The sequence below is a fragment of the Salvelinus fontinalis genome, chromosome 32 (assembly GCF_029448725.1).
Source record: "Salvelinus fontinalis isolate EN_2023a chromosome 32, ASM2944872v1, whole genome shotgun sequence".
NCBI lineage: Eukaryota > Metazoa > Chordata > Actinopteri > Salmoniformes > Salmonidae > Salvelinus > Salvelinus fontinalis.
The window spans coordinates 33,975,065-34,002,684 of NC_074696.1; the positions used below are offsets into that span (position 1 = coordinate 33,975,065).

The window sequence follows — 27,620 nt, forward strand, 5'->3', positions numbered from 1 at the left end:
AATCTTTGTATGTATTTTTATTTAACTAGGCAAGTCAGTTAAGAACAAATTCTTATTTACAATGACGGCCTACCAAAAGGCCTCATGTGGGGACTGGGGCTTGGATTAAAAATACAAAATAAAACAATATATAGGTCAAAACACACATCACGACAAGAGATACAACACTAAATAGAGACCTAAGACAGCAACATAACATGGTATTGTTCAGCCTCACGAACCCTGAGGTCTCGCACATCTCGCTGTTCTAGAAATGACTCGGACATTATGAAAACAAGCCCAGATGAGCCGTGGGCTTGAATGGGGCAGCTAGCTCACGCCCGGGAGGCAGCCGGTTACAAAACAAATGCAATCAATTTTCACCCGGTACACAACTTTTTTTTATTGGTGCATTACTTTTTCTTATCCTGAAAGCATACTGAGGTGACTTACCTCGGTCTCTTCTTTATAATATGTTTCTGAAAAGGTATCAACAGTATTGCCAACAAGAAACTCACTTGCCTATGAGTATGAAGATTCCACATTGTTATTTGCAACGTTGGGGGTTTCTGAGATAATACCATGCCATCACAACTACTAGTGTGTAGTGTCACAGTCAGCAGTTTGGGAGGAGCTAATGGTCAATAAAACGTTACAAGACATTGAGGCATGTGCATTGCTCTGTTAATTCGTAGTTGAAATAGTCTCTGTCCCAACAGCTCTTAGATTCCAGTAAACTCTTCAGCCAAAGATGGCTCATCTTCAAGCACTTTTTAAATATGTGGACGAACACCAGGAGCTATACATTGAGGTAGGATTTTCTCACTACTTGAATTTAAATGCATTTAGTCATGTAACGTTATTACTATCTCCGACTTGACTGAGTTTAGTAATGCATTTGCTAGCCATAGTAATATTTTAGCCAAAACATGACTTTCCAGGTGAATCTCATATTAAATTATTTAACAAAATTCTTAATCATCAGAAGGACTTATTAAAATCCTAGCCTGGCATGCCTAGGCTATTGATTTCACTTCTCCAACCCCTTTAGATCACAAGAGTAGCAAGAACTGACATGGTAGCACAACCTAGTCTCAGAGCATTTCATATTATTCTGTGCGTAAATCCGAGACTTCTTATGATATGGTATGTTACGTTTTGTATGGTATGTATTAATTTGTGGATGGCCATCACCCATTTCGTATATGTTACGAATTTGCAAAACGTATATTTTACGAGTTTGCTAAACGTATGATATTTTACAAATTCTAGCCAGCTGGCTAATGTTAGCTGGGCTATGGGTTAAGTTTAGGAGTTAGGTTAAAGGATTGAGGTTAGGGGAAGGGTTAGCTAACATGCCAAGTAGTTGCAAAGTAGCTAAAAAGTAGTAAGTATTTGAAAAGTTTCTAATTAGATAAAATGCTAAAGTTGTCTGTGATGAGATTTGAACTTGCAAATGTTGGGTTGCTAGACGTTTGCGTTATACATCCTCCCTGACCAACCACCCTACTTTCGTTTTTGCCTTAACCATACCAAACGTAACATATATTAATTTGTGTGTCCCGGATGTACGTTTTCTATGCTACATCTGGTCTATTAGACCAGGCTGGGTAGCAAAAACACCAGCACATAAGATAGGACACCAGGGTATTAGCTTTAGTGCCTAAGAATTCACTTCCTTGCCACTATAACAGTCATGTGCTTGTGGGTTTTCCTATTAATACACTTGAACAAGTATAGAGCAGGGACCTCACAATATTATACCTATACTTAGGTGCCAATACGATATGTATTGCGATTCTCACAATTCAATATATATTGCTATTCAATACTGTGATTTTTATTGCGAATCGATGTTCCAAGCATATTGCTGCAGAGGGACGAGCGAGCCATGAGAACTAGTTCTGATCAGTCATGGAAATTTAAAGTGCTGAAAACAAATTTGCTTCATATTTAAAAATATGGAGAACCAGCTATGAAGGAAAAATACTGGCGTTTGGTTGCAGGTACAGCCAACTAGTGCAAAAATAATATCCCAATATGTAACAATTTCCTCCCCCATCACTAAACAAATACCGATCTGAATGTGTCCTATTGGTTAAACATTTTTAATTTAACCTAACTAGCAAGTCAGTTAAGAACACATTCTTATTTAATGATAAAAGTGATGATGATAATGATGGCCTACCAGGGAACAGTGGGTTAACTGCCTTGTTCAGCTTGGGAATTAGATCCAGCATATTTTCGGTTACTGGCCCAACGCTCTAACCACTAGGCTACCTGCCGCCCCTGTAAATTGTCGTGGAAATTCATGCTGAGAGAGACCTGGACAACCATCTTCAAACAATAATCTTTATTTAATATCGATTTAATTATTGCAATAATGAAGCTGGTCGACACACACCGAAGTGTGTGTTGCCGAGAGCTTAACATTTACAGAAATGCAGAGTTCTTTTATATAGTAGATCTAAGAATTCTTAGTCATGGCAGGTTCCCCCCCTCCCATGCAGATTGGGGCATCATAAGCCACTCTGCACGGGGGTTGTTGTCTTAGTTTCCCAGATGCCAGGATGATTTAGAGACTATGAAGGATTGTTCTAAATTCTTCCAGGCTATCTATCTCGGTTACACCCACCATATCCTGTCTATGGAATGCAGTCTAACTCATTTGTCACCTCAAGCCATCTCTAGTGACGCATACACCCAGATTAGCTGCAGGGAATATAAACCATCCCTTCACAGCATTAATAGAACAGAAATGTCTTACTATTTGCAAAGTATTAATTGTTAACTATTAATATCAAACAAATCAGGTAAATATGTCATTTTTCTCTGTGTTCCCTGATTATTACCACTCTAACATGAACTGAGTGCGTATGAAATTGGCTTGAAAGCCTCTGTCAATTGAAAATGTATTTATATTGGCATGACAAAAATGTGTGTTGCGTAAGCAACAATGTTGAACAATTCATCATAGCATAGCCTACATTTATAAAACAATCAGAATTGGGTCTAATGTTCATCTCTCTCTCTCTGTCCTGCTATCTCTATCCTCTCTGCATTTAGCGTCTTGCCCAATGGGTTGCTGTGCAGAGTGTGTCCGCCTGGCCGGAGAAGCGAGGGGAGATCAAGAAGATGATGGAGATGGCAGCCAAGGACATTGAGAAGCTGGGGGGCACGGTGGAAATGGTAGACATTGGCAAACAAAAGGTAGGCCTTTGCACTATGTGCCTTGATACAGTGCATTCAGAAAGCATTCATACCTCTTGACTTATTCCACATTTCCTTGTTACAGCCTGAATTCAATACCCCATAATGACAAAGTGAAAACATGTTTTTAGAAATGTTTGCAAATTTATTGAAAATAAAATACAGAAATATCCAATTTACATAAGTATCCACACCCCAGAGTCCATACATGTTATAATCACATTTGGCAGCAATGGATTGTACAACATTTGCATTATTCTTTTTAAAGTTCTTCAAGCCCTGTCATGTTGTTGATCATCGCTAGACAGCCATTTCCAAGTCTTGCCAGAGATTTTCAAGCGGATTTAAGTCAAAACTGTAACTAGGCCACTCAGGAACATTCAATGGCGTCTTGCTAACTTTGTTTATGAAATAAATGAAATTAGTATGTAATTGTTCTTATTTGTTCACTCAGGTTCCCTTTATCAAATATTAGGTTTTGGTTGAAGGTCTAACATTCATTATCAAAAATATTCAAAAGTAGAGAATGAATAAAGGAGCAAATACTTTATCACAGCACTAACATTTTGAGTTAAACTGCAACCCATCAAATGAAATGCAACTGCTCCCTTGACTTTCATGGATGTAAATCATTTACCCTAGGGTCTTTACTCACTTAGTCCTCTTCATCCCTGTGGAGCATGAGAGGCTTCCAGGAAAGAACACTGCTGCCGATCCTCTGACTGGACTCAGACCCCCTTCAACCCTGACTGCTTTGCAGTATCACTGGTTCTTAAATCTGTCTCCTTCTTTTCTTCTTTTACATGGTCATTTCTTTCATGTTGGTGCAATGAAGGAGAAGAGGAAAATATGGATTTTCAGACCATTGAGAATGAAACCCTTTTTATATTTGGCCCCTCTTGCCCCCTCAGCTTCCCTCCGGAGAGGAGATCCCCTTGCCACCCATCGTCCTTGGCTGCTTGGGCTCTGACCCGAGCAAGAAGACGGTGTGCATCTACGGCCACCTGGACGTCCAGCCAGCCGCAATCGGCGACGGTTGGGACACAGAGCCTTTCACGCTGGTGGAGAAAGATGGTGAGCAGCTATTTCAAAGCACCTAAAAGAGAACAGTGCTGAAACATCAAAATCCATGCCAACATTGAGATTTGGACTTTGATGTTTCAGTGTTCTCTTTTTTGGGGAAATATGTTTCTGATTTGCATTTCTCCTTGCATCTGCTTATAGGTGTCATGATTTCTGTTGGTTCTTGACTTGTGAAATATAGGCTTATGGCATTGTTTTAGTTTTATAATTAATTTTTATCAAAAACCATTCCTACATGACATCATGCTGCATGATTACTGAATCAAAAATAAAATCTGCTAAGACTGCAGTTGTATGTGGCACACCTTTTAATAATTTCGCTGCTAGTCTATGAAAGCTGCATGACACACGGTATGCAAGGTGTAAAGAGCTATGAAGGCATGGCTTGCCCATAATTGACTATGTGGTATGTTGTTCTTAAGCCCTTTAGACATGCCCTGGACTATTGGCTATTATCTGCATGTTTTCCAAAAGCCTGCACCAATTAAACTGAAGACTCCAAACTACAGGTTACATGGGTGGCAGTCAAGGCTGTGATCAGTGTCACTCTCATTCAAATGGATTTAAAATGATTGCATGAAATTAGTGTTTGATAAGGAACTTTCCTCAATGGTCCACCAATCAATCACCTGTCTGTAAAATGGGGCGGTAGGGTAGCCTAGTGGTTAGTGTGTTGGACGAGCAGCCGAAAGGTTGCAAGTTCGAATCCCCGAGCTGACAAGATACAAATCTGACGATTAAGGCAGTTCCTAGGCCGTCAAATCTGTCGAACCCACTGTTCCTAGGCATTGAAAATAAGAATTTGTTCTTAAAACCTTTTCTCAATAGGGGGTGCTGTTTGCACTTTGTAAAAATGTAGTTCCCAAATTAAACTGCCTCGTACTCAATTATTGCTCGTACAATATGCATATTATTATTACTATTGGATAGAAAACACTCTCTAGTTTCTAAAACCGTTTGAATTATATATGTGAGTAAAACAGAACTCGAGTTGGAGCAATTTTCCTATGAGGAAGTGAGAAATCTGAAATCTGCAGGCTGTTCTGAGGTCAGTTTATTAATTTGCATGTCTTCTATTGGTTGAGATGCACTGCATACGCCTTCCCCTGGATGTCCGCAAATAGTGAGAATTGGAATGGAGTTGCTAGGCAGATCTGAGACCTTATAAATGGGCTGGCAACGTGGGGTCCTCTCTTTCCTTCATTCGCCATGACGCAAGACAGACCTCAGGATGGCGTTCTAGAAAGCTCCCGTTATAGCCCTTAGATATTTCCGGCTCTGATTTTATTTGATATAGGTGTTAAAGACATCATAATGTTGTTATTTTAAACCGAGTTATATCAGTTTATATCAGTATATTGCGATTTTCGGGTATTTTATTTGTGCTGCGTTCTAGTGAGTTGGGCACGTCTGGCCCACATGGCTAATGTTCACTGCTAATTCCAAAGTTGAAGGTGACAATCTACAACCGAGCAACGATTCTTTTTTTTCTTTTTTTTGGGGGGGGGGGGGTGGATCAGCTTAATATTGCGGAAAGAATGTTGCTTCCAATGTAATTGTCTGCATCATTTCCAATCCCCCATATTTTTTGGGGTAAATATATATATCCATTCACGTATGCATACATATACACATATATACATACACATACCTACATAGACATACATACCTTTTTTAAAGAGTATACCTTTATTATTATTCCCTGCAAACCCTAACACCGATCCCCCAATTGGAGTAAACTGATAAACATTTCTGTTTTTACCTTCAATTTATACATCTTATACACATTTTACAGACAGTCTACTTTATAATAGTTCTCTCTTGTTTGTTCTTAGTCCTTCCTCTATAGGAGTTATATCAGTATATTGCGATTTTCGGGTATTTTATTTGTGCTGCGTTCTAGTGAGTTGGGCACGTCTGGCCCACATGGCTAATGTTTACTGCTAATTCCAAAGTTGAAGGTGACAATCTACAACCGAGCAACGATTCTTTTGGAAAAAGGACAACTTGCCCAAGATTCTGATGGGAGCTCATCAAAAAGTAAGAACTATTTATGATGTTAATTCGTTGTTCTGTTGAAAAATGTAAAACTCATATTCCGCCATTAATTTCGGTGCGGTCTCGCTTTAACGCACGCTGTATGTCGTAGTAAAGTTAATTTTAAAAATCTAACACAGCGATTGCATTAACTTCTACCGCCTCAGAAACCCGGATCCGGGAGCACCCCCCACCACTCCCACCAGTAAAAAAGCTGACTAGCATAGCTAGCATAGCTAGCATAGCGTCACAAGTAAATACTAGCATCTAAATATCATTCAATCACAAGTCCAAGACACCAGATGAAAGATACACTTCTTGTGAATCCAGCAATCATTTCTGATTTTTAAAATGTTTTACAGGGAAGACACAATATGTAAATCTATTAGCTAACCACGTTAGCAAAAGACACCATTTTTTTTGGTCCACCATTTTTTCTCTCCACCAGTAGCTATCACCAATTCGACCAAATAAAGATATTGATAGCCACTAACCAAGAAAAAACCTCATCAGATGACAGTCTGATAACATATTTATTGTATAGCATAGGTTTTGTTAGAAAAATGTGCATATTTCAGGTAGAAATCATAGTTTACAATTGCACCCACCATCACAACTCGACTGGAATAAATACAGAGAGCAACGTGTATTACCTAATTACTAATCATAAAACATTTCTTAAAAATACACAGCGTACAGTAATTGAAAGACACAGATCCTGTGAATCCAGACAATATTTCAGATTTTCTAAGTGTCTTACAGCGAAAACACAATAAATCGTTATATTAGCATACCACATTTGCAAACATTACCCCAGCATTGATTCAAGGCAAAAAGAGCGATAGCATTATCACCACCAAAATATATTAATTTTTTCACTAACCTTCTCAGAATTCTTCCGATGACACTCCTGTAACATCATATTACAACATACATATAGAGTTTGTTCGAAAATGTCCATATTTATCCACAAAAAAATGTGGTTATACAATGAGAATAGTAGCCAAACTGGCCAGAAAATGTCGGGCGCCATCTTGGACAGTGATCTAGTCTAATGAATAAATAATCATAAACTTGACTAAAAAATACAGGGTGGACAGCAATTGAAAGACAAATTAGTTCTTAATGCAATCGCTGAATTACATTTTTTTAATTATCCTTACTGTGCAATACAGGGTGCGCCAAAGCGAAGCTACCCCAAAGAAAATGGCGGAATATGCGTTTAACATTTTTCAACAGAACAACGATTTATCATCATAACTAGTTCTTACTATTAGCTGAACTTCCATCAGAATCTTGGGCAATGTATCCTTTCTCCGGTCTAATCGTCTTTTGGTCGAAAGATGTCCTCTTGTCCTGTCGAAATGGCCACTAACGTTGGGCATGTACTGGAAAAGTGTCCAACTATTGGAAGTGCGTCACAAAGAAATGCCAGAAAATCGCACTAAACGGATATAAATTGCTATAAAACGGTTGCTATAAAACGGTTTAAATTAACTACCTTATGATGTCTTTAACACCTATAACGAGTAAAAACATGACCGGAGATATATTACTGGCTAAACCAAAGCTTGGAAGGAGGCCAGTCCGACGTCCATCGTGCGTCAAGCGCAGGGAAGAAAAGAAAGATACTTCCGCCCTTTGGTCTTTTATAAAGTCCCAGATTGCGCAATCGACTCCATTCAAATTGTCACCACTTACTGACATCTAGAGGAAGGCGTAGGCAGTGTTTGTAGCCCCATAGCATTCACAGGGACCTAAAAACTGACCTGGGAACAGAGGCCAAGATTTCTGAAATCTCACTCCCTGGCAGGAAAAGTGCTGTAGAATGAGTTCTGTTTCACTCAGAGACATAATTCTAACGGTTTTAGAAACTTTAATTTGGCAACGTCAAAAAAAAAAAAGTGCTAACAGCTCCCCCTATTGAGTAGAGGTTAACTTCTACTTGCACACAATCCCGGATCCGGGAGCACTCCCATCAGTAAAAAAGCTGACTAGCATAGCCTAGCATAGCGTCACAAGTAAATACTAGCATCTAAATATCATTAAATCACAAGTCCAAGACGAAAGATACACATCTTGTGAATCCAGCCATCATTTCTGATTTTTTAAATGTTTTACAGGGAAGACACAATATGTAAATCTATTAGCTAACCACGATAGCAAAAGACACAACTTTTTTTCCCACCATTTTTTTCCTGCATAGGTAGCTATCACAATTTCGACCAAATAAAGATATAAATAGCCACTAACCAAGAAACAACTTCATCAGATGACAGTCTGATAACATATTTATTGTATAGCATATGTTTTGTTAGAAAAATGTGCATATATCAGGTATAAATCATAGTTTACCATTGCAGCCACTATCACAACTCTCACCAAAGCAACTAGAATAACTACAGAGACCAACGTGAATTACCTAAATACTCATCATAAAACATTTATGAAAAATACACAGCGTACAGCAAATGAAAGACAAAGATCTTGTGAATCCAGCCAATATTTCAGATTTTTTAAGTGTTTTACAGCGAAAACACAATATAGCATTATATTAGCTTACTACAATAGCCAACCACACAATAACATTGATTCAAGCCAACAACGAATAAACCAGCAAAAGATATTAATTTTTTCACTAACCTTCTCAAACTTCTTCAGATGACAGTCCTATAACATCATATTACACAATACATATAGAGTTTGTTCGAAAATGTGCATATTTAGCGGCACAAATCGTGGTTATACAATGAGAATAGTAGCCAAGCTGCCAACAATATGTCGGGAGAAATCTTGGGAGAGGCACCTAATCTAATCAGTAACTAATCATAAACTTGACTAAAAAATACAGGTTGGACAGCAAATGAAAGATACATTAGTTCTTAACTGACTTGCCTAGTTAAAAAAAGGTAATATATATATATATATATATATATATATATATATATATATATATATATATATATATATATATATATATATATTCCTTACTGGAAACCTAGTGTTGTTCCTATCAAGTCTGTCCAAGTGAGACACAAATCATTCTGTTTTGATGTCTTGGCCTGTGGTTGCACAACATCCTGGTAGCCTTTCTGGTGACATTTGAGTTAGAATTGAATTGTGAAAAGTGCCATTTGTGTGGATACATTGAATTTTTATAGACTTTTTTACATCAACATTTTATTAGCATATCATTGGAAGGACATGTGTGTCAGTTATGCTATGTGGCAGTCAGCTATGTTGCTGTATACATGTCAGTGTGTCAAATGCAGAGATGTGTAAGCAGCACTTTCCTTTCACGCCGACACACTTTTCTGGATCAAAATGGGACTTAGGTGGTGGGGGCGTGGCCATGGGCGAGGCCAATGCTGCGGTCGCCTTTCTGCTGGCCGCAGTGACAAAATGTAGCTATTTTAAAACACATTTCTTGCAATTCTACAGATTTTGCCATGGCATATGTTATCTGAGTGACTCAAACATTATCAATGGGGGCCCCATGCCATGACAAAAATGTTAGATTCCCTGACTGTCTAGTTTCTATTTTGGTGATTGTTAGTTCTCAAAGATGATCTTATAAAAACAATAAATATTTTGTCCATTATCTTTTCTACATACTTTATCTGGTTTAAGTCGTTGAAGTTTACACACAGTCATTTTCTATCCCTAAAATGACCCCCCCCCCCCTGTCAGGTGACTGTTACCGCCGAAGACTTTTCTATGCCAACAAAACCTCAGCCAGGAAGCATAGGAACTGAGAAGTGGTCTGTGGTCACCACCTGCAGAATCACTCCTGTTTTGGGGGGTGTCTTGCTAATTGCCTATAATTTCCACCTTTTGTCTATTCCATTTGCACAACAGCATGTGAAATTTATTGTCAATCAGTGTTGCTTCCTAAGTGGACAGTTTGATTTCACAGAAGTGTGATTGACTTGGAGTTACATTGTGTTGTTTAAGTGTTCCCTTTATTTTTTTGAGCAGTGTATTTTTTAATGGTTTTATTCATTGGCGTTTAGATTGAAGTCATTTTTTTACTAAGACACCTACGGCTTGCAGATTGCGTAAATTGTCATCATAAAAAACATAATCAGCAACTTAATCCGCTGCAGGGAAGCTCTATGGCCGAGGCTCGACAGACGACAAGGGCCCAGTGTTGGCCTGGTTCAACTGCATTGAGGGCTACCAAAAGATCCAACAGGTAAGACACAGCACCACAACTTGATAAGTACCACTCACTCAAGCTTGCCCAGGACAAAGAAAAACCCATGGTATTGTGTTTTCAAAACAGTTTTAGTACATGGGCTCTTTTCTTGGTTAGGCACCTAATAACAAGCCTATAACCAAGCAAGGTTAAAAGGACTTGTTGATATGATGTCAGCTCCATGGTAAAAAGCCTCTTGGCTTGAAGACTTTTCGTCTCGATGATTACAGTTGATCACATCAGTGTTGTCAGCAGCACGGCCGTCCAAAGTCCTAAAGTCATTTTTATCCCGTCATCAGCGTTTAATGATTGAGCTGACCTACATGTTATACTAGCTCCCTGACATAGTAACTATTTGAGGTACAGCCAGAGGAGGATGGGCCTCCCCTCTGAGTCTTATTCCTCCTCTAGATTGTTTTTTGGGGTGTAGGCACTTTGTGACAATGATGTTTGAAAGCTAGGGCTATATACATTTTAATTGAATGATTTGATGATCTCTATTTGTCATTCAAATTTAAGCACATGACTGAAGAAGTTGAAGTAGTCTTTTGTCAGCCCCAACAGTGACATTCATTTCGAGGCTTTAATAGTTTGTGGTTAATAGAAAACAAATGAAAAAGACATCTCTACCTGGTTGTAATGGAGACCAGTTGGTTGTAATCGGTCATGTGATGTTTTCTCAACAACAACAAAGCATTTTACAACCAGAAAATAGTGCTGTATTTTGTCCGCTGAGATACTCATCCATGCCTCTCATGAAAACAGGAACTTCCGATCAACATCAAGTTCTGCTTCGAGGGCATGGAGGAATCAGGCTCGGAGGGCCTGGACGAGCTGGTGTTCGCCCGCAAAGACACCTTCCTGAAGGACGTGGATTACGTATGCATCTCAGACAACTACTGGCTGGGCAAGACCAAACCCTGCATTACCTATGGACTGAGAGGGATCTGCTACTTCTTCATTGAGGTGAGCCCATAGAGTTAGAAAAATCTAGAGGGTGCAATTATCACAATAAACAGTTATTGCATGGGTCATAAAATCAAATCAAATCTTATTGGTCACATACATGTGTTTTGCAGATGTTATTGTGGGTGTAGCGAAATGCTTCTGTTTCTAGCTCCAACCGTGCAGTAATATCTAACAATTTCACAACGTATACCTAATCCACACATTTAAAAGAATGGAATTAAGAATATATAAATTTATGGATGACCAATGTCAGAGCTGCATAGAATAAGATACATTAGGATATAATAGAATACAGTATATACATATGAGATGAGTAATTCAAGATATGTAAACATTATTAAAGTGACTAGTGTTCCATTTATTAAAGTGGCCTGTAATTTCAAGTCTATGTAGACTGCTCAAAAAAATAAAGGGAACACTTAAACAACACAATGTAACTCCAAGTCAATCACACTTCTGTGAAATCAAACTGTCCACTTAGGAAGCAACACTGATTGACAATAAATTTCACATGCTGTTGTGCAAATGGAATAGACAACAGGTGGAAATTATAGGCAATTAGCAAGACACCCCCAATAAAGGAGTGGTTCTGCAGGTGGTGACCACAGACCACTTCTCAGTTCCTATGCTTCCTGGCTGATGTTTTGGTCACTTTTGAATGCTGGCGGTGCTTTCACTCTAGTGGTAGCATGAGACGGAGTCTACAACCCACACAAGTGGCTCAGGTAGTGCAGCTCATCCAGGATGGCACATCAATGCGAGCTGTGGCAAGAAGGTTTGCTGTGTCTGTCAGCGTAGTGTCCAGAACATGGAAGCGCTACCAGGAGACAGGCCAGTACATCAGGAGACGTGGAGGAGGCCGTAGAAGGGCAACAACCCAGCAGCAGGACCGCTACCTCCGCCTTTGTGCAAGGAGGAGCAGGAGGAGCACTGCCAGAGCCCTGCAAAATGACCTCCAGCAGGCCACAAATGTGCATGTGTCTGCTCAAACGGTCAGAAACAGACCACATGAGGGTGGTATGAGGGCCCGACGTCCACAGGTGGGGGTTGTGCTTACAGCCCAACACCGTGCAGGACGTTTGGCATTTGCCAGAGAACACCAAGATTGGCAAATTCGCCACTGGCGCCCTGTGCTCTTCACAGAAGAAAGCAGGTTCACACTGAGCACATGTGACAGTCTGGAGACGCCGTGGAGAACGTTCTGCTGCCTGCAACATCCTCCAGCATGACCGGTTTGGGGGTGGGTCAGTCATGGTGTGGGGTGGCATTTCTTTGGGGGGCCGCACAGCCCTCCATGTGCTCGCCAGAGGTAGCCTGACTGCCATTAGGTACCGAGATGAGATCCTCAGACCCCTTGTGAGACCATATGCTGGTGCGGTTGGCCCTGGGTTCTTTCTAATGCAAGACAATGCTAGACCTCATGTGGCTGGAGTGTGTCAGCAGTTCCTGCAAGAGGAAGGCATTGATGCTATGGACTGGCCCGCCCGTTCCCCAGACCTGAATCCAATTGAGCACATCTGGGACATCATGTCTCGCTCCATCCACCAACGCCACGTTGCACCACAGACTGTCCAGGAGTTGGCGGATGCTTTAGTCCAGGTCTGGGAGGAGATTCCTCAGGAGACCATCCGCCACCTCATCAGGAGCATGCACAGGCGTTGTAGGGAGGTCATACAGGCACGTGGAAGCCACACACACTACTGAGCCTCATTTCGACTTGTTTTAAGGACTTTACATCAAAGTTGGATCAGCCTGTAGTGTGGTTTTCCACTTTAACTTCTACTTCCTCCCAATCCCGGGTCCGGGAGCACCCCCATCAGTAAAAAAGCTGACTAGCATAGCCTAGCATAGCGTCACAAGTAAATACTAGCATCTAAATATCATTAAATCACAAGTCCAAGACACCAGATGAAAGATACACATCTTGTGAATCCAGCCATCATTTCTGATTTTTAAAATGTTTTACAGGGAAGACACAATATGTAAATCTATTAGCTAACCACGTTAGCAAAAGACACCACTTTTTTTACTCCACCATTTTTTTCCTGCATAGGTAGCTATCACAAATTCGACCAAATAAAGATATAAATAGCCACTAACCAAGAAACACTTTCATCAGATGACAGTCTGATAACATATGCTATACAATAAATATGTTTTGTTAGAAAAATGTGCATATTTCAGGTATACATCATAGTTTACCATTGCAGCCACCATCACAACGCTCACCAAAGCAACTAGAATAACTACAGAGACCATCGTGTATTACCTAATTACTCATCATAAAACATTTCTTAAAAATACACAGCGTACAGCAAATGAAAGACAAACATCTTGTGAATCCAGCCAATATTTCAGATTTTCTAAGCGTTTTACAGCGAAAACACAATATAGCATTATATTAGCTTACCACAATAGCCAGAAACACACGCCATTTACCAGCAGCAAAGGTTAGCGATCGTAACAAACAGGCAAAAGATATATAATTTTTTACTAACCTTGATATTCTTCATCAGATGACAGTCCTGTAACATCATATTACACAATGCATATAGGGTTTGTTCGAAAATTTGCATATTTAGCGGCACAAATCGTGGTTATACAATGTGATTAGTGGCCAAACTTCAAGCAATCTGTCCGGCGCCATCTTGGAGAGGCACCTATTCTAATCAATAAGTAATCATAAACTTGACTAAAAAAAATACAGGTTGGACAGCAAATGAAAGATACATTAGTTCTTAATGCAACCGCTGTGTTAGATTTGTAAAATTAACGTTACTACGCATACAGCGTGCGTTAAAGCGAGACCGCACCAAAATTCATGGCGGAATTATTGTTTGACATTTGTCAACATAAATACGAATTAACAGCATAAAGACTGCTTACTATTTGCTGAGCTTCCATCAGAATCTTGGGCAAGGTGTCCTTTCTCCAGAACAATCGTCTTTTGGTTGAAAGATGTCCTCTTCTCCTGTAGAAATAGCAGCTAACGCTAGCCATCCACCGGAGAGGTGTCCATCTCGCGATAGCGCAAGACAAAGAAATTCCAGAAAATCGCAATAAACTGATATAAACTGCTATAAGTCGGTTTAAATTAACTACCTTATGAAGTTAAGACAAAAAATCAAATTAAATCAGAGCCGGAGATATAGAACTGCTAAAACGAAAGCTTTTCAGGACGCCATTGTGATGTCCCTCTTGCACCAGGCGCCCCGTTGAAAAGAACGGTACTTCCGTTCCATGAGCTTTTAAAGTGCCCCAGATGGTGCAATCCACTCCATTCAAATTCTCACCGCTTACTGACATCTAGAGGAAGGCGTATGCAGTGCATGTAGCCCCATAGCTTACATGGGGACTTATAAACTGACCCTAGAACAGGGACCTCGATTTCAGAAATCTCACTTTCTGACAGGAAGTGTGCTGCAGAATGAGTTCTGTTTCACTCAGAGAAATAATTCAAACGGTTTTAGAAACTAGAGTGTTTTCTATCCAATAGTAATAATAATATGCATATTGTACGAGCAGGAATTGAGTAAGAGGCAGTTTAACTTGGGAACGAATTTTTACAAAGTCGAAATGGCGCCCCACTATTGACAAAAGGTTAATTTTGAGTGTGACTCCATACCAGACCTCCATGGGTTGATAAATTTGATTTCCATTGATAATTTGTGTGATTTTGTTGTCAGCATTTTTTTTGTTATTTTAGTGTTCCCTTTATTTTTTTGAGCAGTGTATATAGGCAGCAGCTTCTAATGTGCTAGTAATGGCTATTTAACAATCTGATGACCTTGAGATAGAAGCTGTTTTTCAGTCTCTCGGTCCCAGCTTTAATGCACCTGTACTGACCTTACCTTCTGGATTATAGTGGGGTGAACCGGCAGTGGCTCGAGTGGTTGTTGTCCTTGATGATCTTTTTGGCCTTCCTGTGACATCGGGTGCTGTAGGTGTCCTGGAGGGCAGGTAGTTTTCCCCCGGTGATGCTTCGGGCAGTTGCCGTACCAGGCGGCGATACAGCCCGACAGGATGCTCTCAATTATGCATCTGTAAAAGTGTGTGAGAGTTTTAAGTGCCAAGCCAAATGTATTCAGTCTCCTGAGGTTGAAGAGGCGCTGTTGTGCATTTTTCACCACACTGTCTGTGTGGGTGGACAATTTCAGTTGCCAGTGATGTGCGAGGAACTTGAAGCTTTCCACCTTCTCCACTACGGCCTCGTTGATGTGGATAGGGGGGTGTTCCCTCTGCTGTTCCCTGAAGTCAACGATCATCTCCTTTGTTTTGTTGACGTTGAGTGAGAGGCTATTTTCCTGGTACCACACTCCCAGAGCCCTCACCTCCTCCCTGTAGGCTGTCTCGTTATTGTTGGTAATCAAGCCTACTACTGTTGTGTCGTCTGCAAACTTGATGATTGAGTTGGAGGCGTGCTTGGCCACGCAGTCATGGGTGAACAGGGTGTACAGGAGGGGGCTGAGCACGCACCCTTGTGGGGCCCCAGTGTGGAGGAGGTGTTTTCTACCTTCACCACCTACGGGCGGCCCGTCAGGAAGTCCAGGACCCGTTGCACAGGGCGGGGTTCAGACCAATGTCCTCGAGTTTAATGATGAGCTTGGAGGGTACTAGTATGTTGAATGCTGAGCTATAGTCAATGAACAGCATTCTTACATAGGTATTCCTCTTGTCCAGATGGGATAGGGCATTGTGCATTATGATGGCGAGTGCATCGTCTGTGGATCTATTATGGCGTTAAGCAATTTGAAGTGGGTCTAGGGTGACATGATCCTTTGACTAGTCTCTCAAAGCACTTCATGATGACAGAAGTGAGTGCTACGGGCGATGGTCATTTAGTTCAGTTACCTTTGCTTTCTTGGGTACAGGAACAATGGTGGCCATCTTGAAGCATGTGGGGACAGCAGACTGGGATAGGGAGAGATTGAATATGTACGTAAACACTCCAGCCAGCTGGCCTGCGCATGCTCTGAGGACGCAGCTAGGGATGCCGTCTGGGCCGGCAGCCTTGCAAGGGTTAACACGCTTAAATGTCTTACTCACGTCGGCCATGGAGAAGAAGAGCCCACAGTCCTTGGTAGCGGGCTGCGTCGGTGGCACTGTGTTATCCTCAAAGCGGGCGAAGAAGGAATTTAGCTTGTCCGGAAGCAAGACGTTGGTGTCCCCGACATGTCTGGTTTTCCCTTTGTAGTCTGTGATTGTCTGTAGACCCTGCCACATACGCCTCATGTCTGAGCCGTTGAATTGCGACTCAACTTTGTCTCTATACTGACGTTTTGCCTGTTTGATTGCCTTGCATAGGGAATAACTACACTGTGTGTATTCTGACATATTCCCAGTCACCTTGCCATGGTTAAATGCGGTGGTTCGCGCTTTAAGTTTTGTGGGAATGCTGCCATCTATCCACGGTTACTGGTTAGGGTAGGTTTTAATAGTCAGTGGGTACAACATAATTTCCTGATAAACTCCGTCACCGTAGCAACTCACTCACCGTATCAGTATATTTATCAATATTATTCTCGGAAGCTACCCAGAACATATCTCAGTCCGTGTGATCAAAACAAGTGTGGATTCCGGAAAAAAAAAAATATATATATTTTTTTTCTCAGACCAGCGTTGAATAGTCCTTAGCACGGGTATTTCCTGTTTGAGTTTCTGCCTCTCGGAAGGGAGGAGCAAAATGGTGTCGTGGTCAGATTTGCCGAAAGGAGGGCGGGGGAGGGCCTATTCCTGCTTAAAATGAAATAACCTTGTTTTGTCAGATGGAGTGCTGTGACAAGGACCTCCATTCTGGGGTGTTTGGAGGCTCGGTCCATGAAGCCATGACCGACCTCATTGCACTTTTGGGTGAGTTGAATCAGGTGTGCTGGAATAGAATTATCATAGAGATATGTAGGTATGAAATAATTTGATAGGTATAACAATAGGTTTGTAGCCCTCTGATAGAATCAAATAAAATGCTTGAATGAAGTCTACAAAGTGCCTAGGAGGTTCTATAGGGACTGGGGGTTGTAGGGCTGAGGTTTGTTTCCGGACAGGGCATAAGATATCTCTGCGGGGTTCATAATGCACCAAACAAAAGAAAACGGACTGAAACTGGGTGGGATTAGTTTTCTTTTCTTGCTACAAAATGAAATCCGACCACTGGTGTGTCCTCCTTCAGGCTCCCTAGTGGACAAGAAGGGGAAGATCCTGGTCCCGGGGATGTACGAGGAAGTGACCAATGTCACTGAGGAGGAGAAGAAACTGTACGAGAAGATCGACTTTGACATGGTGGAGTACGCCAAGGACATCGGAGCTGGGAAGCTCCTACACGACACCAAGGTATGGAGAGCATGTCCCTGTTCGAATACTACAGAAATGAAAAATTCCTCTTTATATTCTACCTCCCTTGAATCAATCACTGATCTTAATTGGTTGGTTTGGGGAAAGTAATAGGGTGCTAACCATGCTCTCACTTATCCAATGTGCTTATGTATGCATTTCTGAAGAATTCAAATGGGGCCAATGTCTGAAATTACAAATAACTAGATTTAAAAGCAATGCTGGTTGATTCTCAGTCATTTGTAAGTGATTCATTCCCAACATTATCTGGTTCATAATGTAATTTTCCCTTTCCTTTGACCCTCGTCTGCAGGAGGCTATCCTGATGCACCGCTGGAGGTACCCCTCCCTCTCTCTGCATGGCATCGAGGGGGCCTTCTCTGACGTGGGTGCCAAGACCGTCATTCCCCGCAAGGTCATTGGCAAGTTCTCCATCCGCCTGGTCCCTGACATGGACCCCAAAGTGGTGGAGAAACAGGTAGAAACCTCCTAGAATTTAGGTAGAACTCAACTCTATGATCAGGTTTTTAGATACTTTCCTGCTTTACTCGTCTTTTTAAGTGCAGATCTAGGATCAGTTCCCCCTACTTCAAATCCTAACATCTCAGCAAGTTAGGCTGACATATGAACAGTGGTAAAGGTAGATAAGCAAATAAGTTCAATTCTTCTAGGATCAGGTCTTTAGGCCATTTCGTGTTTAATTAAAGGTGTTATTGAATAAGCACATTACATGTTCTCCATTGTTGGATGAAATAATAGTGGAGAAACATCATACCCCAGTGGTCAGTTCCTTACATTTCAATTCATTCTCAAGCATTAGATCCATCTATTAGTGGTTCCAAATAGAGGGCTGCATTCCCGTCATTTTTCATGCTGCGGTCAGACAGACGACTTTGGGATGAACATATCTTTGTTTACCGAATATTATTTGTATGTGTTAGCCTTAGCCTAACGATTGTATTAAAACATATTTTTCACATTATTCACACACTTAGAATTCACTGCTTCAACTTCAGTAGCCTTACCTCTCTTCTCCTAGGTGGGCGTGCCTACATGGGCGGAGAATCATGTGGCAGTTAACTTAAATATGAAATTAACTTAACCAACGTGAGTCGAGGTACAATCAACACATTTAATCATAATTGAAAAGGAAAATGCCTTTTTATTTTCAGTAAGTATTACCCATTTTAGAAAATAAATCTTGATCATGGAAAGAAGTGGAGTGCGCTCAACCAACGTGAGTCGAGGTGCAATCAACAAATTTGATCATTGTAAAGGAAAATTCCTTTTCATTTTCAATAAGTATTGATTACCCATTTATTTGCCTATGGCTGCAAATCACCCCCCCCCCTAAAAAGGTACTGTAGGCTATGTCCTATATGCAAAAGTAGCAACAGTCGCTTTCATCATTCTTGTTGCTTCAACATCTGATCTCATACATGTGAGATCAGGTGCGCATGTGGTCTTAATTAAATAGAGTAGGCTATAGTCTACGCATGGGCGGAGAAGCACGGGCAGTTGTCTATCCAATTAAATTGATTCCTAAATATGATTAGGCTATAGGTTACTACATTGCCTAGAAATAAATATTGATCACCTATATTTCTCCATCTGAGAATCTCCACAATTCTAAAAGGTAGAGAGAAAGTGCAAGTCTCCAACTCTGCTCTCTTCAAACTACATCTAGCATTTTGGCTGATATAGCCCAGTAATACAGATAACCTAATATAATTGGTCATGTAATAATCTCTGGTAATTTAACATATTTCTTAAATTATTTTTGCGCATTTGATATTGCTTATTGGGCACGGAAAGCAACAGACACCAAAAAGCCACCTGGTGCATGCGGGGTGGGGAACTTTTTTTTGGTTACTATACCAACAACAAATGTTTACCCCTGAAGTACCCTCTCATGTGCATTTTACCAGTAGGCCTATGGTCTCATGAGTCTTCTCAAGTACCTCCTGTGGATAGGCCAAGTACCCCCAGAGGTCCTCGTACCCCTGGTTTGGAATCCCTGGTCTATTAGCCTGTAGTGCTGACATTTTATTTTTCGTTTTTTAAACAACCAATTGACTCAGTCAGATCAATTGACCGAACTGTGCAATGTAGTAGGGAGTTGTAAACTCAGCAAAAAAAGAAATGTCACTTTTTCAGAACCCTGTCTTTCAAAGATAATTTGTAAAAATTCTAATAACTTGACAGATCTTCATTGTAAAAGGTTTAAAAACTGTTTCCCATGCTTGTTCAATGAACCGTAAACCATTAATGAACATGCATCTGTGGATCGGTTGTTAAGACACTAACAGCTTACAGACGGTAGGTCACAGTTATGAAAACTTAGGACACTAAAGAAGCCTTTCTACTGACTCTGAAAAACACCAAAAGAAAGATGCCCAGGGTCCCTGCTCATCTGCGTGAACGTGCCTTACGCATGCTGCAAGGAGGCATGAGGACTGCAGATGTTGCCAGGGAAATAAATTGCAATGTCCGTACTGTGAGACACCTAAGACAGCACTACAGGGAGACAGGATGGACAGCTGATTGTCCTCGAAGTGGCAGACCACGTGTAACAACACATGCACAAGATCGGTACATCCGAACACAACAGCTGCGGGACAGGTACAGGATGGCAACAACAACTGCAGGAGTTACACCAGGAACGCACAATCCCTCCATCAGTGCTCAGACTGTCCGTAATAAGCTGGACTGAGGGCTTGTAGGCCTGTTGTAAGGCAGGTCCTCACCAGACATCACCGGCTACAACGTTGCCTATGGGCACAAACCCACCGTCGCTGGACCAGACAGGACTGGCAAAAAGTGCTCTTCACTGACGAGTCGCAGTTTTGTCTCACCAGGGGTGATGTCGGATTTACGTTTATCGTCGAAGGAATGAGCGTTACACCGAGGCCTGTACTCTGGAGCAGGATTGATTTGGAGGTGGAGGGTCCGTCATGGTCTGGGGCGGTGTGTCACAGCATCATTGGACTGAGCTTGTTGTCATTACAGGCAATCCCAACGCTGTGCGTTACAGGGAAGACATCCTCCTCCCTTATGTGGTACCCTCCTGCAGGCTCATCCTGACATGACCCTCCAGCATGACAAGGCCACCAGCCATATTGCGCGTTCTGTGTGATTTCCTGCAAGACAGGAATGTCAGTGTTCTGCCATGAACAGCGAAGAGCCCGGATCTCAATCCCATTGAGCACATCTGGGACCTGTTGGATCGGAGGGCTAGGGCTAGGGCAATGTCCGGGAACTTGCAGGTGCCTTGATGGAAGAGTGGGGTAACATCTCAGAGCAAGAACTGGCAAATCTGGTGCAGTCAATGAGGAGGAGAGGCACTGCAGTACTTAATGCAGCTGGTGGCCACACCAGATACTGACTGTTAATTTTGATTTTGACCCCCCCCCCTTTGTTCAGGGGCACATTATTCAATTTCTGTTAGTCATTTGTCTGTGGAACTTGTTCAGTTTATGTCTCAGTTGTTGAATCTTGTTATGTTCATATAAATATTTATACATGTTAAGTTTGCTGAAAATAAATGCAGTTGACAGTGAGAGGATTTTTTTGTTCTTGCTGAGTTTAGTTAACAGGCCAATATTCTACATAATTTGCACAGAAAACTTGGTAAAAACTACAATGGTCATAATCCATTGTTCTCTTACTTGTTTGGTCTGTGTTTGTTTTATGCCTGGTACATAAGAGACAGAAGAATGCGCGATCGGATCGAGAGGAATAGAGAGCAGTTGCTTCGCAAGGCATCTGTACGTGAAAATACATTATCTAAGTGATTGATAGTTGGTATTCAGCAGTCCTAAAAGTATGCCTTAATTTCTTAAAATTACTAAAATAGTTATTTTGTCAGACTGCATAGGCAGCAGCTCTATCGAGGAGATGATTACTTGGAATGAGTCAAAGGTAATATATGCAATCACTGAAATATATATATTTTTAAAGTAATGTGAATAAATTATGGTTTAGTGATTTAAATTATTATTATTTTTTTTTAAATTTGTATTTATTATGGATCCACATTAGCTGCTGCTACTTTTCCTAGGGTCCAGCAAAATTACGTCAGTTATAAAAAGATTTTTAAACATTACAATACATTCACAAAAGATTTCACAACATCTACAGTTGAAGTTGCAAGTACATACACCTTAGCCAAATACATTTAAACCCAGTTTTTCACAGTTCCTGACATTCAATCCTAGTAAAAATTCCCTGTCTTAGGTCAGTTAGGATCAACACTTTATTTTAAGAATGTGAAATGTCAGAATAATAGTAGAGAGAATGATGGATTTATTTAAGCTTTTATTTCTTTCATCACATTCCCAGTGGGTCAGAATATTACTCAATTAGTGTTTGGTAGCATTGCCTTTAAATTGTTTATCTTGGGTCAAACGTTTCGGGTAGCCTTCCACAAGCTTCCCATGATAAGGACATTTTGGCCCATTCCTCCTGACAGAGCTGGTGTAACTGAGTCAGGTTTGTAAGCCTCCTTGCTCGCACATGCTTTTTCAGTTCTGCCCACACATTTTCTATAGGATTGAGGTCAGGGCTTTGTGATAGCCACTCCAATACCTTGACTTTGTTGTCCTTAAGCCATTTTGCCACAACTTTGGAAGTATGCTTGTGGTCATTGTCCATTTGGAAGACCCATTTGCGACCAAGCTTTAACTTCCCGACTGATGTCTTGAGATGTTGCTTCAATATATCCACCATTTTTTCCCCCTCATGATGACATCTATTTTGTGAAGTGCCCCAGTCCCTCCTGCGTTAAAGCACCCCCACAACATGATGCTGCCACCCCCGTGCTTCACGGTTGGGATGGTGTTCTTCGGCTTGCAAGCCTCCCCCTTTTTCTTCCAAACATAACGATGGTCATTATGGCCAAACAGTTCTATTTTTGTTTCATCAGACCAGAGGACATTTCTCCAAAAAGTATGATCTTTGTCCCCATGTGCAGTTGCAAACCGTAGTCTGGCTTTTTTTATAGCGGTTTTGAAGCAGTGGCTTCTTTCTTGCTGAGCGACCTTTCAGGTTCTGTCGATTATAGAACTCGTTTTACTGTGGATATACATACTTTTGTACATGTGTATTTCTTTTCATTACTGTTTATATAATATTTTATCTCAATGTGACTTTAATATGAAGGTCAAAACATATTTAAAAATATATATATTATCCTCTCCCATCAAGGTTACTGGCCACCTGGAGAAGAAGTTTGCTGAACTAGAGAGTCCCAACAAGCTCAAGGTGCACATCGGCCACGGGGCCAAAGCCTGGGTGTCCGACTTCAACCATCCCCATTACATGGCTGGTAGAAAGGCCATGAAGACCGGTGTGTGGACACACATGCAAACCCTCTCTCTCTCACACACACACACTGGTCTTACTTAAATATTTATAATAACATGTTGAGCAATAATGTCGGTCTCTCCCTCTTTTCCACAGTGTTCGGTGTGGAACCTGACCTGACGCGGGAAGGCTGCAGCATCCCAGTCACCCTGACCTTCCAGGAAGCCATCGGCCGCAACGTCATGCTGCTGCCCATGGGCTCGTCTGATGACGGAGCACACTCCCAGAACGAGAAATTCAACAGGTTGGCTGCCACAAATGTTTTTTTATCTATACTATGTCTGGAATGTTTACCATGGGACAGCGCACAAGTTTTGACACATACACCACACGCTGAGGTCCTGGACTTGACTCTGAGCCATAAGTAGCACTTAACTCAGTTAAATCAGGTGTGTCACCGCTGGGCTGGAACACAAACTTGCTCACCTGATGATTCCCCCCAGGAACTGTATTTAAGAACACTGCTCTATTGACAACACATTTCTATAAACCACAACCACATATCAGGACTATAAGCAGCAGGTAGCCTAGCGGTTAGAGCATTGAGCCAGTAACCAAAAGGTCGATAGTTCAAATCCCAGAGCCAAAAAGGTAAAACATCTGCCGACGTGCCCTTGAGCAAGGCGCTTAACCCAAATTGCTCCTGGCCGTGACCCTACTCTCTGAGGGTGTCTCAGGGGGAGTTGGGATATGCAAAAAAAACACATTTCCCATTTAAAATACACATTTGTACATGTGTGAAATATAAGCACCCATCTAAATATTATTATTATTAGCATTGCCACGTAATCTACAGTGTTTTCCACTACCGTCGGCTATTCAGACGATTAACAGACTCATTTTCAGCCAGGTACTTTATCCACTTAAATTAACTGGGCTACTTTTTAATTCGCTAATCAAAAGTCTGCCAAGCCTTCTCCCTCTACAACTGCAAAAATCACTGAAGCTGGAGACTCATATCTCCCTCACTAGCTTTAAGCACCAGTTGTCAGAGCAGCTCACAGATCATTGCACCTGTACATAGCCCACCTGTAAAAAGCCCATCCAACTACCTCATCCCCATACTGTATTTATTTATCTTGCACCTTTAGACCCCAGTATCTCTACTTGCACATTCATCTTCTGCACATCGATCACTCCAGTGTTTAATTGGTATGTTGTAATTACTTCGCCACCATGGCATATTTATTGCCTTACCTCCCTTCTCTTACCTCATTTGCACTCACAGTATATAGACTTTTTCTACTGTATTATTGACTGTATGTTTGTTTATTCCATGTGTAACTCCGTGTTGTTGTATGTGTCGAACTGCTTTGCTTTATCTTGGCCAGGTCGCAGTTGCAAATGAGAACTTGTTCTCAACTGGCCAACCTGGTTAAATAAAGGTGAAATATATATATATTTTTTTTAATGAAAGATATGCATCTTCTTGTGATCTATTGATAGGACTGGTGCTTGTCAGTCAAAGTGAACGATGACAGGGCAACACTGCTGGTTTGAGTCTGCTTTAAAAAATATATATATATATTTCACCTTTATTTAACCAGGTAGGCTAGTTGAGAACAAGTTCTCATTTACAACTGCAACCTGGCCAAGATAAAGCAAAGCAGTGTGACACAGACAACAACACAGAGTTACATACGGAATAAACAAACATACAGTCAATAACACAATAGAAAAAAGTCTATATACAGTATGTGCAAATGGTGTGAGGTAGGCAATAGGCCATAGTAGCGAAGTAATTACAATTTAGCAAGTTAACTGGAGTGATAGATGTGCAGATGATGATGTGCAAGTAGAAATACTGGTGTGCAAAAAAGTAAATAAAAACAATATGGGGATGAGGTAGGTAGATGGGCTATTTACAGATGGGCTATGTACAGCTGCAGCGATCGGTAAGCTGCTCAGATAGTTGATGTTTAAAGTTAGTGAGGGAGATATAAGTCGAGGGAGATATATTCGTTCCAGTCATTGGCAGCAGAGAACTGGAAGGAAAGGCGGCCAAAGGAGGTGTTGGCTTTGGGTATGACCAGTGAGATACCTGCTGGAGCGCGTGCTACGGGTGGATGTTGTTATGGTGACAAGTGAGCTGAGATCAGGCGGAGCTTTACCTAGCAAAGACTTATAGATGACCTGGAGCCAGTGGATCTGGCGACGAATATGTAGCGAGGGCCAGCTGACGAGAGCATACAGGTCGCAGTGGTGGGTGGTATATGTGGCTTTGGTGACAAAATGGATGGCACTGTGATAGATTGCATCCAATTTGCTGAGTAGAGTGTTGAAGGCTGCTTTGTAAATTAGATTGCTGAAGTCAAGGATCGGTAGAATAGTCAGTTTTACGAGGGTGTCTTTGGCAGCGTGAGTGAAGAAGGCTTTGTTGCGAAATAGGAAGCTGATTCTAGATTTCATTTTGGATTGGAGATGTTTAATATGAGTCTGGAAGGAAAGTTTACAGTCTAGCCAGACACCTAGGTATTTGTAGTTGTCCACACATTCTAAGTCAGAACCGTCCAGAGTAGTGATGCTAGTCGGGCGGGTGGGTGCGGGCAGCGATCGGTTGAAAAGCATGCATTTAGTTTTACTAGCGTTTAAGAGCAGTTGGAGGCCACGGAAGGAGTGTTGTATGGCATTGACACTCGTTTGGAGGTTTGTTAACAGTGTCCAAAGAAGGGCCAGATGTATACAGAATAGTGTCGGCCCGAGAATTGAACCTTGTGGTACTCCAATAGAGACTGCCAGAGGTCCGGACAACAGGCCCTCCGATTTGACACACTGAACTCTATCTGAGAAGTAGTTGGTGAACGAGGCGAGGCAGTCATTTGAGAAACCAAGGCTGATAAGAATACGGCAGACTCAACACATTAGCACGGGCCTGGGGCCAGTCAAAAACATGTCCGGCCAGTGAATTTCATCAGTAACTTTTCAGCACATTTTTGCATTCCAGTTTAACATTTACCTGCTCTGTCGCAGTCTACCATTAGAAGACTACATGAGTAAATGTCATGCTATTTGTATTCGAGCAATATGATAGGCAGAACATTCAAGCACCACAATGCTGCCACAAGTCACAACTTCTGGAGCAGTACATGAGTTGATGCATTCCATAGCATACACAAGCTGTCCAGAGCAAAAAAAGTGCCTATCAATATTCTTACTGAATTTCTATCTTTCAAGTAAAGTGATTTACAAAAGTAAACCTTCAATAGTGGACATACTAGCAATATGCTGGTCACTGTTGATATTCTACAAAAAGAAACCTACCGTTCCTCTTAGCTATCCTATTGTAGCCATTTCAATGTCTCGTTTGGAACTTTTGTCTTAAAGGGGCAGTGTCCTTTTTTCAAATCTTCTCAATGACATACTTTAGAAACAAAAATTAATACAATGCAATGCTAAAGAATAGAGTAATGACTTGCATTGCTAAATTATATTACACAGCTTTTTAATACATTCTCAATTTGGCTGGCTACTCCATGTGCTTGTGGAAAACACTGGATCTGTGGTACGTCTTGTTAATTAATTCAGTGATGTACACATTTATGTAAGTGTATATGAATATATGTCTATGGTTTACTTTCAGGACAAACTACATCCAGGGCATCAAGATGCTCGGCGCATATTTCCACGAGGTCTCCCAGTTGGAGTAAATGAACTAGCCAGACCTGAGTGAGATGTGTCCTTCCACCTCCAGAACTGTGGACCCAACTGTTTAGTTTTCTATCCAATGCAAGTTTCATAATGTTTTCCTTGAACTGCTGCTGCTGTACAGCAAAATGGAGCCTTGAAGATCTTCGTTAGTCATTTGTAATTTCGTCTTCCATCAAGAAGATAAGTAGAGGAAAATAATATAAAAGTATTGTACTGTAGAAGCGCCATCGTATAGCGTCATCTACTGAATCGGAGAGTTCTACATTAGATCTAAACCAAACTCGAAGGAAGCGTGAACAGTATACCCCATTACACTTCTATGTTGTGGTGTATTTATGAATGTGCTAACAGACAACCGTACACCTACAGAATACACACTCCTTTCCTTCATTTGGGGGACTTTGAGATGATTTTATACCTGATTATTTTCTATCTTAAGATGTTAGCTTGTTTGGGAAACCTCCAACTGTAATGGAAAAAAGCACACCATCTTGAACTATTTTATTCCTGTTTTAGATATTATGGGTAATCATTTATGAAGCACAACACTGCAGTATGTCTTAAAACATGAGTAGAACAGAGGACATAGCCATAGACATCTGCAGATATTGGAGGCATATGGAAGTATTTGAAGTGATGACAATAACTCAATACTTTTGCATTACGTTGAATATTACAGTATACAATATCGCTTCTTGATTTATCCATTCAAGGTTCTCTTAACTGGAGCTTGACTTGACTTGTGTATGCATCTATTTTCTCCCTTGTCACAAGCCAATATATTCAATAAATCATAACATCAGTC

General features: G+C 41.1%; 1 protein-coding gene across 1 annotated transcript; it reads left to right on the forward strand.

The window, feature by feature from the left end:
• The first annotated feature begins 659 nt into the window (after positions 1-659).
• LOC129831132 (cytosolic non-specific dipeptidase-like) lies at positions 660-27,620 on the forward strand. Its single transcript, XM_055894203.1, has 11 exons — positions 660-790; positions 3,046-3,189; positions 4,101-4,263; positions 10,416-10,504; positions 11,273-11,473; positions 17,242-17,326; positions 17,643-17,803; positions 18,117-18,281; positions 23,009-23,150; positions 23,264-23,411; positions 26,748-27,620. The coding sequence occupies exons 1-11, from the start codon at positions 731-733 to the stop codon at positions 26,812-26,814; spliced, it is 1,425 nt and encodes a 474-aa protein (XP_055750178.1). The 5' UTR covers positions 660-730; the 3' UTR covers positions 26,815-27,620.